The sequence below is a fragment of the Mobula birostris genome, chromosome 6 (genome assembly GCF_030028105.1).
Source record: "Mobula birostris isolate sMobBir1 chromosome 6, sMobBir1.hap1, whole genome shotgun sequence".
Taxonomy (NCBI): domain Eukaryota; kingdom Metazoa; phylum Chordata; class Chondrichthyes; order Myliobatiformes; family Myliobatidae; genus Mobula; species Mobula birostris.
Genome location: NC_092375.1, coordinates 112,244,201 through 112,257,692, shown reverse-complemented (window position 1 = coordinate 112,257,692; position 13,492 = coordinate 112,244,201). Strand labels below are relative to the sequence as shown.

At 47.5% G+C, this 13,492-nt stretch overlaps 1 protein-coding gene across 2 annotated transcripts in view; it reads left to right on the top strand.

Annotated features, from left to right (window-relative positions):
• The window catches only part of ptprna (protein tyrosine phosphatase receptor type Na), a 271,076-nt gene that overhangs the window by 90,489 nt on the left and 167,095 nt on the right, over nt 1-13,492 (top strand). For both annotated transcript variants that reach the window (XM_072260998.1, XM_072260997.1), the window contains exon 6: nt 1,604-1,811. In XM_072260998.1, the coding sequence (XP_072117099.1) occupies nt 1,604-1,811 (208 nt within the window). The remainder of the gene's footprint in view (nt 1-1,603; nt 1,812-13,492) is intronic.

The following is a 13,492-nucleotide window of genomic DNA, read 5'->3' as shown; positions in this document are numbered from 1 at the left end:
AGGGGTCATAGTTGGGACTACTTCTTTTCACGTTATATGTCAATGATCTGCATGACAGAATTGATGGCTTTGTAGTGAAGTTTGCTGATGATATGAAGTTAGGTGGAGGGGCTGGTAGTGTTGAGGAAGCAGGAAATCTACAAAAGGACTTGGACAGATTAGAAGAATAGGCAAAGAAGTGTCAGATGGAATACAGTGTAGGAAAGTTTTTGGTCCTGCACTTTGGTAGAAGGATGACACTCCATGACCACGTTAACAGGTACAACTGTACACCTACTCATTAATGCAAATATCTAATCAGCCAATCATGCGGCAGCAGCTCAAACCATAAAAGCATGCAGACATGGTCAAGAGGTTCAGTTGTTGTTCAGACCAAACATCAGAATTGGGAAGAAGTGTGATCTAAGTGACTTTGACCATGCTTGTGCCAGACGAGGTTGTGTATCTCAGGAATTGCTGTTCTCCTGGGATTTTCATGCACAACAGAATTTACAGATAATGGTGCAAAACAAAAATCAAAAAAAAATCCAGTGAATGGCAGTTCTGTGGGCAAAAAGGCCTTGTTAATGAGAGGGGTCAGAGGAGAATAGCCAGACTGGTTCAAGCTGACAGGAAGGCAACAGTAACTCAAATAACCATGTGTTACAACAGTGGTGTGCAGAAGAGCATCTCTGAATACACAGCACCTTGAACCTTGAAGTGGATGGGCTACAGCAGCAGAAGACCACAAACATACAGTGGCCACTTTATTCGGCACAGAAGGCACCTAATAAAGTGACCAATGAGTAGAAATTTGTAGACTATTTTCTAAACAGGGAGGAAATCAGAAATGAGAGGTGCAAAGGGACTTGGGAATCCTCGTGCAGGATTATCTAAGGTTAACTTGCAGGTTGAGTCTGTGGTGAGGAAGGCAAATGCAATATTAGCATTCATTTCAAAAAGGACTAGCATATAAAAGCAAGTATGTAATTATGAAATACAGTGAGCAGTTTTGGGTCCATGATTTAAGAAACGATGTGTTGTCATTGGAGAGGGTTCAGAGGAGGTTCATGAAAATTATCCTAGGACTGAAAGGGTTAACGCATGAGGAGCATTTGATGGCTCTGTGCCTGTACTTGTTAGTGTTTAGAAGAATGGGGGGGGGAGAATCTCATAGAAATCTGTCAAATATTAAAAGAACTCCTTAAAGTAGATGTGGAGAGGATGATTCCTACAGTGGGGGAGTCTCAGACCAGAGGGCACAGCCTCAGAATACAAGGACATCCCTTTTTACAGAGATGAGGAAGAATTACTTTAGCCAGGGGGTGGTGATTCTTTGGAATTTGTTGCCAGAGACGGCTGTGGAGGCCCAGTTATTGGGTGTATTTGAAGTGGAGATTGATAGGTTCTTGATTAGTCAGGGTGTCAAAGGTTATGGGGAGAAGACAGGAGAATGGGGTTAAGAGGGGTAATAAATCAGCAGTGATGGAACGGCTTAATTCTGCCCTTATGTGTTATGACCTTATCGAGATGGGATGTGGTTAGGTGTCTAGTACAGACTGGATAGGATGTTATAATTTCTCAGCGCTCCCTCAGCAGCTAATGGGTCCTGTTTGTTTGACAGGGCGGGAACATGTTGGAGCTGGGGGGCGATGAGGAGAGGAGACTACAGGGGAGAGCCGGACTTGATGGGATCATCAACCAGGACTATCCCAGTGACCATGGCAACCGCTATGGCCCAATCACGGAGGACTCGCAAGACCAGAACGCGAAAAACCCAAACCGGATGAAAGACACTAACATTGGGCCCAACACACCTCAACCTCTGGCAGGTAATTTCAAAGTTAACGTGTGATAATGAGATTGGTTTATTGCTGGTTAGTTTATTATCATCACCTATACACAGATACAGTGAAAAGCTTTGCTTTGCATACCCTATACAGATCATTCCTGACATAAGAACATTGAAGTAGTAAAAAGTAAAACAGAATAGATGCTGCCTGGCCTGCTGCATTCCACCAGCATTTTATGTGTGTTACAGAATACAAGGCATAGTCTTAAGGTGAGAGGAAGGAGTTTTAAAGGGGATCTGAGGGAAACTTTTTTTTATACAAGGGGTTCTGGAACATATGGACAGCAAAGCTGCATACATCAGGATGCTCTTTATCGATTACAGCTCAGTATTTAACACCATCATCCTCTCAAAACTATTCAGTAAACTCCAAGACCTGGGCCTCAATACCTCCTTATGCAATTAGATCCTGGATTTCCTCACTTTGTAGACCCCAGTCAGTTCAGATTGACAAAAAACATCTCCTCCACGATCTCCATCAGCACAGGAGCACCGCAGGGATGTGTACTTAGCCCCCTGCTCTGCTTGCTTTACACTTATGACTGTATGGCTAAGTACTGTACAGCTCCAACACCATATACAAGTTTGCTGATGACACCATGGTTGTGGGCTGTATCAAAGGTGGTGATGAATCAGCATACAGGAGGGAGATTGAAAACTTGGCTAGTGGTGTAATAACAACAACCTCTCACTCAATGTCAACAAGACCAAGGAACTGATAGTAGACTTCAGGAGAGGGAAACCAGAGGTCCATGAGCCAGTAATCATCAGAGGGTCAGAGGTGGAGAGGGTCAGTAACTTTAAATTCCTGGATGTCACTATCTCAGAGGACCATTGTATAAATCTTGTACTTCCTCAGGAGTATGCAGAGATTCAGCATGTTACCAGAAACCTTGGCAAATTTCTATAGGTGTGTGGTGAAAAGTGTACGTACTAACTGCATTACGGCCTGGTATGGGAACACCAATATCTTTGAGCAGAAAACCCTACAAAAGGTAGTGGATTCACCCCTGTACATCACAGGTAAATCCCTCCCAACCATTGAGCACAGCTATATGAAACGTTGCCATAGAACATCAGTGTCCATCATCAAAGATCCTCACCACCCAGGCCATGCTCTTTTCTTGTTGCTGCCATCAGATAGAAGGTACAGATGCCTCAGAATTTGCACCACCAGGTTCTACCCCTCAACCATCAGGCTCTTGAACAAAAGGGGATAGCTGCACTCATTCTATTACTGGTGTTCCCACCACCGATGATCTCACTTCAAGGACTCTTTATCTTGTTATTTCATGCTCTCGTTATTTATTGCTATTTACTTATAGTTGCATTTGCGCAGTTTGTTGTTCATTGATCCTGTTTACAGTTACTGTGCTATAGATTTGCTAACTGTGCCCGCAGGAAAAAGAATCTCAGGGTTGTATGTGGTGACATGTACGTACTCTGGTAACAAATTTTACTTTGAACTGTGAACTTTTCTTGATATCTGGTACTTGCTGCCAGAAGAGTTGATGGAGTCAGATATAATCACTACATTTAAGCTGAAAGTTAATTTATTATCAAATGCTACCAAATGTTACCATATACCACCCTGAGAGTCATTTTCTTGCAGGCATTTACAGGGAAAAAAAGAAATGCAATAGAAGTTCTGAAAATTATATATAAACGAAGACTGACAAACAACTAATCTGCAAAAAAGACAAACTGAGTAAATAAGTATGATTTTGAGAACGTGAGTTGTAAGTCATTGTGTCATAGAGCACTACAGCACAGAAACAGGCCCTTCTGCCTATTTCGTCCAAGTGAACTGTTATTCTGCCTTGTCCCATCGACCTACCCCGAACCATAACTGTCCCATGCATGTACCAATCCTTAAAAATGAGTCTCTAGGTCAGAGTTGTGGTGAGTGCACCTAAATAAGAGAGGTATGAAGGAATACAGGGAAATGGGATTAGTGGAGATGTGTGAAAGGTCAGAGGGGACTTGGGGATGCAGAGGACCTGCTTCTGTGCGATGTAACTGTGGGAACCCTCAAAACTGAACTGATATGTAGCAGCAACCTCTGTCCACCTGGTGGCAGTGTGGAGCGGTTTTTGCTCTTAAAGTTTTCCCCTCCAGGTCACCAATGATTCTCAATTGTTTAATGTCATTTCCAGTAAACAAGGGTAAAGGAGAGCAAAATAATCGTTACTCCGGATCTGCTGCAGCACAAAAAAGCACAATAAGATAAAGAACACAATAATAAAAAAAACAATAAATGTAAAACGAGAAAATCTGCAGATGCTGGAAACGCAACATATCCTCCAGCATTCTGTGTGTGTTGCAATAAATATAACTGCTTCAGATAGCTTGTATACAGTGCCTTGCAAAAAGCATTCAGCCCCCACAGCTACTTTCAGATCTTACTGGCTCATTAAAATTTATTGCAGTACAATTTTTGAGCTAATTTATAAAACATGTCGAATCAAAAGAAAAATCTCAAACCTGTTAGCAATTTACAAAAAAATTATAAACCAGAATTGTGAGGCAAGAGAAGTACTCATCCCCTTTGTAATTACTGCACTGACTTTTCTCAAGTACTGTATTACCTTACCAACTCACCCAGTTTGTTGACGTAGAGAACCGAAGGATCACCTGTTTTCATTAAATCATAAAAATAAATACCCCCTTTCTCTGTAAGGTCTAACATTATGGTAGATTTTCAGCAGACAAAACCAAAATGAAGACAAAAGTGCATTCAAGACAAGTCAGGGAAATGATAATAGAGAAGCACAAATCTGGGGAAGGGTACAGGACCATCTCAAAGGCGCTGAATGTACCTCAGAGCTCAGTACCTGATTGAACATCTCCGGCAAGACCTCAGGATTGCTGTCCATTGCCGCTACCCAGCTAACCTGGCACAGTTGATACGTTGTACAAAACTAATAGAGACTTATCCAAAAAGACTACTGGCTGTAATAGCTGCAAGAGGTGACTCAACTAAGTGCTGAGCAAGCCTTTAAACTGCTGACATTTCAGTTTTTGAATTTTTACTTTTTCATGCTTTACAATTTTCCCTCTTTTTTGAGCACTACTGTGAAAAAGGAGCATATGATTCACAAATAAAAATTCTTAGTTAAATTGATCAAAAGCCCGAGTTGTAAAATCTACTTGTGTCAACAAAGGGTTGGAGGCTGAATACTTTTTCAAGGTACTGGAGGTGGATTGACTGTATGTTCATTAAGTGACAGGAGTGTCTGTACCTAAGCTGACTAACAGGAAATGATAAAGTAGTGGTGCTGTGGGGTGTGGAGGGTGAGTTAGTGGGTGGAAGTGTTGATCAGCCTTGCTGCTTGGTGAAAGTAACTGTTTTTGAGTCTGGTGGTCCTGGCGTGGATGCTGCGAAGTCCCTTACCTGATGGGAGTGGGACAAACTCCTGGCTTCTTGCTTCATCCCCGCTCCTCCTCAGACTTAACACCTGCCAGCTTGTATTCCTTCCCCTCCCCCTACCTTCATTTTCTGGCTTCTGCCCCCTTCCTTTCCAGTCCTGGTGAAGGGTCTTGTCCCCAAATGTTGACTGTTTATTCCCGTCCAGATATGCTGCCTGGTCTGCTGCGTGTTGCTCAAGACTGAGCATGCTGCCCAACGGTGGACAGGCAGGCTGTACAACAGGTAGTCAAAACTGCCAGATGAGCCACTGGCACCAACCTACCCGTCAGCAAGGACATACGTACAGAAAGGTGCCGGACAAATGCCAGCAATATCATGACCCACCCACCCTGCTCACGGACTGTTTGCCCCACTCCCATCAGGGAGGAGGCTACATAGCATCCACACCAGGACCACCAGACTCAAAAACAGTTACTCGCCCTAAGCAGCAAGGCTGATCAACACCTCCACCCACACAACCGCTACTTTATCATTTCCTGTCAGTCACTCTATGTACAGACACTCTGTGCATAGCGTCACTTTGTGGACAGGCAATCAATTCATGTACAGTATATAAGCTATCTTATGAATTAATATTTATTGCGATTTTTATTATTATTGTGTTCCTTATTTGTGTGTGTTTTTTTGTGCTGCATCAGATAACAATAATTCTTATACTTGTGTACTGGAAATGACATTAAACAAACTTGTACAAACACAAGAAAATCTGCAGATGCTGGAAAGCTGCAGATGCTGAACACACAAAAAGCTGGAGGAACTCAGCAGGTCAAGCTGTGTCTGTGGAAAAGAGTAAACAGTTAACATTTCAGGCCGAGACCCTTCATCAGGACGAAGGGTCTCGTCAGCCCGAAACATTGACTATTTAAACAATCCTGTATCTTAAATCTGCAGAATTGTTGTTCCTAATAGATAGGAAAGGTTTAGCAGGATATATGTCAAATGTGGGCAAATGAGAGCAGCTTAGATTGGCACCTTGGTCAGCGTGGACCAGTTGGGCGGGAGAACCTGTTTCCATACTGAACGACACTATTGTTGGCCAGAGCTGACCATGACAGACCAAACAGACTCCCTTTATTTTTTGTTGGAAATTGGTGAAAATGGTAATTGATTTCTTATTTTCACATTTACTGAGATACAGTGAAAAGCTTGTCTCGTACACTGTTCGTACAGATCAGACGGTGCATTGAGCTAGAACAAAGTAAAACAATAAGGATGCAGATTAAAGTGTAACAGCTGCAGAGGAAGTGCAGTGCAGGTAAACAATGAGCTTGACCCTTCGAGGGTAGATTGTGTAGTCAAGAATCCATCCTATTATATTAGGGAACCCTTCAATAGCCTTATAACCATAAGACTATAAGACCATAAGATATAGGAGCAGAAGTAGGCCATTTGGCCCATCGAGTCCATTTAATCATGTGCTGATCCAATTCTACCAGTCATCCCCACTCCCCTGCTTTCACCCCATACCCTTTGATGCCCTGGCTAATCAAAAACCTATCTATCTCTGCCTTAAATACACCCAATAACGTGGCCTCCACAGCCACTTGTGGCAACAAATTCCACAGATTTACCACCCTCTGAGTAAAATAATTTTGCCACATCTCTGTTCTTTCTTTCTTTTTCCATCTTTTTATTAATTTTCAAATTCACAGACATAACAACAATGTTGGTACAAAGAGATTGGGATTACATTATTGGTAATTAGCATATGCAAATATAAACTACAGATAACACAAGTATACCTAACCTCCCAAACTCTTAATGTAATTAAACATGATAAAAGGAAAAATGAAAAATGTCAGGAAAAAAAATCCCAAATTAGAAAAAAAGAACTAAACAGAACTAAACAAAACTAAACTAAACAAAGCTGGGCTATTATATTACATTGGATACAATCATTAATGTCGTTAACTCCGCTCCTCTGTCCATATATTTCAGGTTAATAAAAAGGATTCGGAAAAGGTCAAGTTACATCATATGAAAGTGTTGAATAAATGGCCCCCAAGCCTCTTCAAATTTAACCAAAGGATCAAAAGTGACACTTCTGATTTTTTCTAAATTTAAACAAGATATAGTTTGGGAAAACCATTGAAATGTAGTAGGGGGATTAATCTCTTTCCAATTCAATAAAATGGAACTTCTAGCCATTAATGTAACAAATGCAATCATCCGACGAGCTGAAGAGGTTAAATAACTGTGTTCCATCATTGGTAAACCAAAAATTGCAGTAATAGGGTGAGGTTTTAAACCAATACGCAAAACAGTTGAAATAGTAACAAAAATGTCTTTCCAATATTTTTCCAAAAGACGGCAAGACCAGAACATACGAGTCAAAGAAACTACCTCGGAATGACATCTGTCACAGAGAGGACTTGTATGAGAGTAAAACGAGCTAGTTTATCTTTAGACACGTGGGCCCTATGCACTACCTTAAATTATATCACAAATAGAGGAAGAGTTAAAAGAGTTAAGAGGAAAATTTTCTCCCACTTCGCTATAGGTAAGAAAAGTTGAAGTTCCTTTTCCCATTCATTCTTAATTTCTTAATTTTATCAGATATACCTGGCTGTATTTTCATAATCATATCATAAATAGTTGCTATTAAACCCTTCTGATACGGGTTTAAACATCTCTGTTCTAACTGGACATCTTTCAATCCTGAAGTCGTGCCCTCTTGTCCTAGACTCCCCTACCATGGGAAATAACTTTGCCATATCTAATCTGTTCAGGCCTTTTAACATTCGGAATGTTTCTATGAGATCCCCCCCCCCCCCATTCTCCTGAACTCCAGGGAATACAGCCCAAGAGCTGCCAGACGTTCCTCAAATGGTAACCCTTTCATGCCTGGAATCATTCTCATTCTCGTGAATAACAGCAGGGTAGAACCTGCCCTTGAGCCTGATGGTATGTGCTTTCAGGACATTCCCCTTCCAGTGAACTAGATTCCAAGTTGGAAACGTGTCACCGCACCTTCATCTGAATACCGGGACTCCTTGCCCGTACACTGGGAGCACCTTCACCAAAACTCCTGCAATGATCCAAAATCTTCAGGGGCCAAGAAGGATGGGAAAGACCCTATGCTGTTCGGACATTCTCTCCCACTCCACCCCCCCCCCCTCAGAAGATACAAAAGCACCTGCCATCAAGGACAGCTGGTTCACCACGTTGGAACGGCATGGGTTAAGTCTCAGTTTAGGCTGAGGTGGCCGCCCAGCACTGAGGGAGTGTTGCCCTGTCAGGACATGCCCAGCATTCAGACTGCTCCCTTTGTCTGACCCCGGGAGTGTGTGATGGGATGCTGTAGACTCGAGAAGGAGCTTCACTCTGTGTCTGACCTAGGAGTGTGTGATGGGACAGTGTAGAGGGAGCTTCAGTCTGTGTCTGACCCTGGGAGTATGTGATGGGATGGTGTAGAGGGAGCTTCACTCTGTGTTTGACCCTTTTTTTTAAAACAAAATTCTTTATTACAAATGTCAGTGCTATACAATATGTACAAAACCAGTGACTAACACATTTACTACACTACAAATAGACCCAATACATGTTAAACCAATATATTACCATCCTCATCAATGATGGCATTTACACCCCGCGGAGCCCAACGGTCCCGGAACACCTCTACGGTCGCCATGGACTGTGCGTATTCCTTTTCAATGTTCACCCGGGCACGAACATACCCCCTAAACATAGCCAGGCAGTCCGCCCGGGGAGAACCTCCTGCCACCCTTTTCCAGGAGCCACGGATGGCAATTTTCGCCAGCCCCAGGAGCAAGTTGACAAGGACATCCTCATCCCTCTGTGCCCCCCTCCTTACTGGATGACCATATATGAATAGGGTGGGACTGAAATGCAACCAGAAGGCGAGAAGCAGCCCACGCAAATACGCGAAAAGGGGCTGCAACCTCACACGCTCCACGTACATATGGTACACGGTCTCCTCCAGCCAGCAGAAGTGACACGCGGCTGGGAGATCCGTGTACAAACTAAAGAACTTATTGCAGGGCACCGCTCTATGCAGCACCCTCCAGCCGAGATCCCCAAGGTGCATGGGGAGGACTCCCTCGTAAAGGGACTTCCACTGGGGACCCCCTCACCCCCAGGTGGAAAGACCGACCGCCATGGCGTGTCGGGACGGTGGTCAAGGGCTAGGAAGTGGAGGGTGTGGAGCAGCAGCCCATAAAGGTACCTCCTGCCTGCATCCCTGAATGGGATTGTGGGTGTCGATGGAAGACGGCTCAAGTTGTGTAGATCCGTCTCTTGCGTAAGGCTGCGGGACCTGGGCCCGACGAGCAGCTCAGCTTGAGTCGATCCACACACCTGAGCCGCACCGACATCCGTTGAGGCAGGGCAAGGGTCGGCCAGGACCCCGCCCTCTGCCAGAGGAGGGGATTCCCGGCCTGAGGCAACCATGTTCCAGACTCTCAGTAGGTCCTGATAGAAGCCGGGCAGCCTCTGCAAAGCAGCACGGCTGACACCTGCCGGAGGCAGCTGCATATCTTCGTGAAGGCAGCAGCCCCTCTGGAGGAAGAAAGTCGCCAACACGTGCCACCTGGGAGGGTGCTCGGCGTACAGGAATCTCTGCAGAGTCCTGAGGTGGAGAACCACCAGCCGTGTGCGTACACACACCAGCGACTGTCCGCCCTCTCCTACTGGGAGACTCAGAACCGCTGCAGAGACCCAGTGTTTCCTGTTACCCCAGAAGAAGTCCACTAGCTTCCTCTGCAATCTCGCGACAAAAGGGGCGGGGGGGGGGCCAAGGTGACCATCCGGTACCACAACATGGAGGCCACCAGCTGGTTTATGACCACCACCCTGCCTTGATAGGAAAGCACCCTGAGAAGGCCTGACCAGCGCCCTAGCCGGGCCATGACCTTTGTCTCCAGGTCCTGCCAGTTCGCCAGCCAGGTCTCCCCAGAAGGACTCAGGTAGACTCCCAGATAGAGAAGGCATCTGGTGCGCCACTCAAAAGCTCTCACCTCCTCCGGCAGGGAGTCCACCTGCCACTGGCCTACTAAGAGTCCGGAACATTTCGCCCAATTGATCCTGGCGGAGGATGCCGCCGAGAAAACATCTTGGCACTCGCGCATCCTCCGCAGGTCACAGGGGTCTGTCATCATGAGGAGTACGTCATCGGCGTAGGCCGAGAGGACGACCCCCATGTCCGGTTCGCGCAGAACCAGACCTGTCAGCCTTCGCCGAAGAAGGCTGAGGAATGGCTCGACACAGATCGCATACAGTTGACCGGACATGGGGCACCCTTGACACACTCCTCTTCGGAAGGGAATAGGTCTTGTCAATGATCCGTTAATCTTAACTAGGCACTCTGCGGCAGAGTACAGGAGCTGAACTCGGGCCACAAAGTGTGGTCCGAGCCCAAAAGCCTGCAGGGTTCCCACCAGGAAACTGTGGTCCACCCGGTCAAACGCCTTCTCCTGGTCAAGAGAAAGAAACGCTGCCGGGGTCCCAGTCTCCTGGAGTAGGTGGATCAGATCCCGTACTAAGTGGACATTATCCTGGATGGAGCGGCCCGGGACTGTGTAAGATTGGTCAGGATGGACCACCTGTCCAATTACCGAACCCAGACGGTTGGCCATTGCCCGGGCGAAGATCTTGTAGTCCGCGCACAAGAGGGAGACCGGCCGCCAGTTCTTTAGCAGGCGGAGGTCTCCCTTCTTGGGCAGTAGGACCACAACAGCTCTTCGCCATGAGAGGAGCATTTCTCCGGTGGCTAGGCTCTCCCCTAGGACAAGGCTGTAATCATTCACCAGGACATCCCAAAAAGCCTGATAAAACTCAACACTCAGTCCATCCAAGCCAGGGGACTTGCCCCTCCGGAGTTGCCAAAGGGCAGTGGACAGCTCCTCCCGAGTCAGGGGGGCGTCCAGACGCACTGCGTCCTCGGGCTGACCTTAGGCAAATCCTTCCAGACCTCACTACAGGCCTCCGCATTTGACGGATCAGGCGAGAATAAGGACCGATAGAAAGAACGGACTTCGTTGCTAATTCCATCAGGGTCCGTGATGGAGGAGCCATCAGCAGCCAGCAGCTCCACTAGCTGCTTTTGAACTCCCTGCCACCTCTCCAATGAGTAGAAGAAGGGTGAGCCACGGTCCAAATCCTGCAGCATTTGGATCCGTGACCTCACGTACGCACCTCGGGACTGCTGGAGCTGCAGGTTCCTTAGTGCGTCTTTCTTCTCCTGGTATTCCTGCCACAGCTGCTGGTCTCCAGCGGTCGGACCGAGGCGGGAATCCAGGTCAAGCAACGCTCTCTCAAGCCGCTCAACCTCAGAGCCCCGCCTCTTTGTTGACCCCCTAGTATACCCCCGACATAAAAACCGGATGTGGGCTTTGCCCACATCCCACCATAGCCGTAGGGAGCAGAACTGTCTCCGCCTCTCCTTCCAGGAGACCCAGAACACTCGGAACGAATCCCGGAATCGGCTGTCCTCCAGCAGCTGGTTGTTAAAATGCCAATACCCGGATCCCACCCGAGGGTGTAGTGGAATAAATTCCATCCACACAAGGTGATCATCCGAGCACGACACCGGCCGCATGGAGGACGCTGACATGCGGGAGACGTAGGCCCGAGAGATGTACATGCGGTCTATCCTGGAACCTCCTTCTCTAGACCTTCTCGAGAAGGCGCTAGAGTTGGGGTGAAAATTCCGCCAGCTGTCCACCAAGTCAAAGGAGCCGACTAGCTCCTTTAACTTTTTTGCTGATGCTGGGTCGCGTTGGAGGCCCGAGCGGTCCTCCGCCTCGAGGGTACAATTGAAATCTCCCCCGAGGATGACGCAATCCCCAGGATCGATGGAGCTCAGCAGGGTGGACAGCTGATGGAATAGGCGCGTCTGCATCACACTGCGCCTGGGAGCATACACATTGATAAAATGCAATGGTACACCATCCAGGCACACAGCCAGGTGGAGCAGACGGCCGGGCACAACGTCTTGGACCCTTTCAATTACTGGCTGGAAGGTCGGGGCCAACAGGATCGCCACCCCGCTAGAAATGGAGCTGAGGTGACTCATGTAGACCCCGCCCCGCCACTCCAGGAGCCAAGCAGACTCGTCCCCAGGGATGGTATGGGTTTCCTGCAGGAAACTCACCGTATACCGCCCATCCCTGAGGGCTGAGAGATTGTTATGCCTGCAAAGAGGACCCCTGCTGCCGTTTACATTGAGACTAGCTATGGTTAGCTTCATGTCGGGAGTACACTTGGTCTCAGCAGCTGTGCCCATTCCGGTGAGAGCGGAGGCGCCCTCCACCACACTGTCCCGAAAGAAAGCAAGGATACTTTTTGCCTTCCGGGCTCGAGCGGTACCAGCAACACCCTGTGACCCACCATCCCCCATTGGAGCGAGGCTGCTTCTCCCTCTGATGTCCCTTACTAGGTCATCTAGGAAAGATTTTAGTTGCCGTCTGTCGTTCCCCGCCACCGCATTCCTCTTTCCCTTTCCCTTCCGTCTGAGGATGACTCTCAGGGACCTCACCAGCCTCGGCATGCTGGGCCAGCGAAGCGAGGCCAGTTGAGGCCGGTGCTTGGCACCCTCAGAGGTGAGAATAAAATGCTTAATTTCCTCTACAGGTATCAATGGGGATTTCTCAGGAGGGGTGAGGATGTCCATTGTTTCACTATCGAAAGAGTCCCCCTCCAACCCGTCACTGCAGACAGAATCCCCATCGGCCTCCCCGCATGTTCCAAAAGATGGCTGCGCTTGTGACCCATACCGCGCAGCGGGCACCTCGCTCTTACCTGCCCGCTCCACCGTCGCATCAGCCTCATCCACATTTGCGACAGTGGAGGGACAATCCCCAGGGACTCCCTGCAAGCCATTTATTGCTGGGGTCGACGTGCATAGAATATCGTCCTCCCCAGGGGGCAGGTATAAAGGGGAACCCGGCACCTTTGGTCCAAGGAATTCACAAGCAGCCTGGTGCTGAGAGTGAGAGAGCTTTGTCTCGTCTCCTCTTACATTATTCAGTTCGCTTGCCTCCAGGGAGGCACTGACTGGTAAGTCCTGGGTGGAGGCCTCCAGAGCTGCCTCATTTGTGCAAACAGGGCTGTCACAAGCTTTTTGCACAACCACACCAGCTACCCCAGGACTGGTGGCTACATCTGGAGACTCAGGTTTCGAACTAACATCCGCCCGGTCTCCCACCTCTTCCTGGGACTCCCCCGCATCTACATCCCCTGCCCTCTTGCGGGAACGTTCCCTTCTCCTCTTC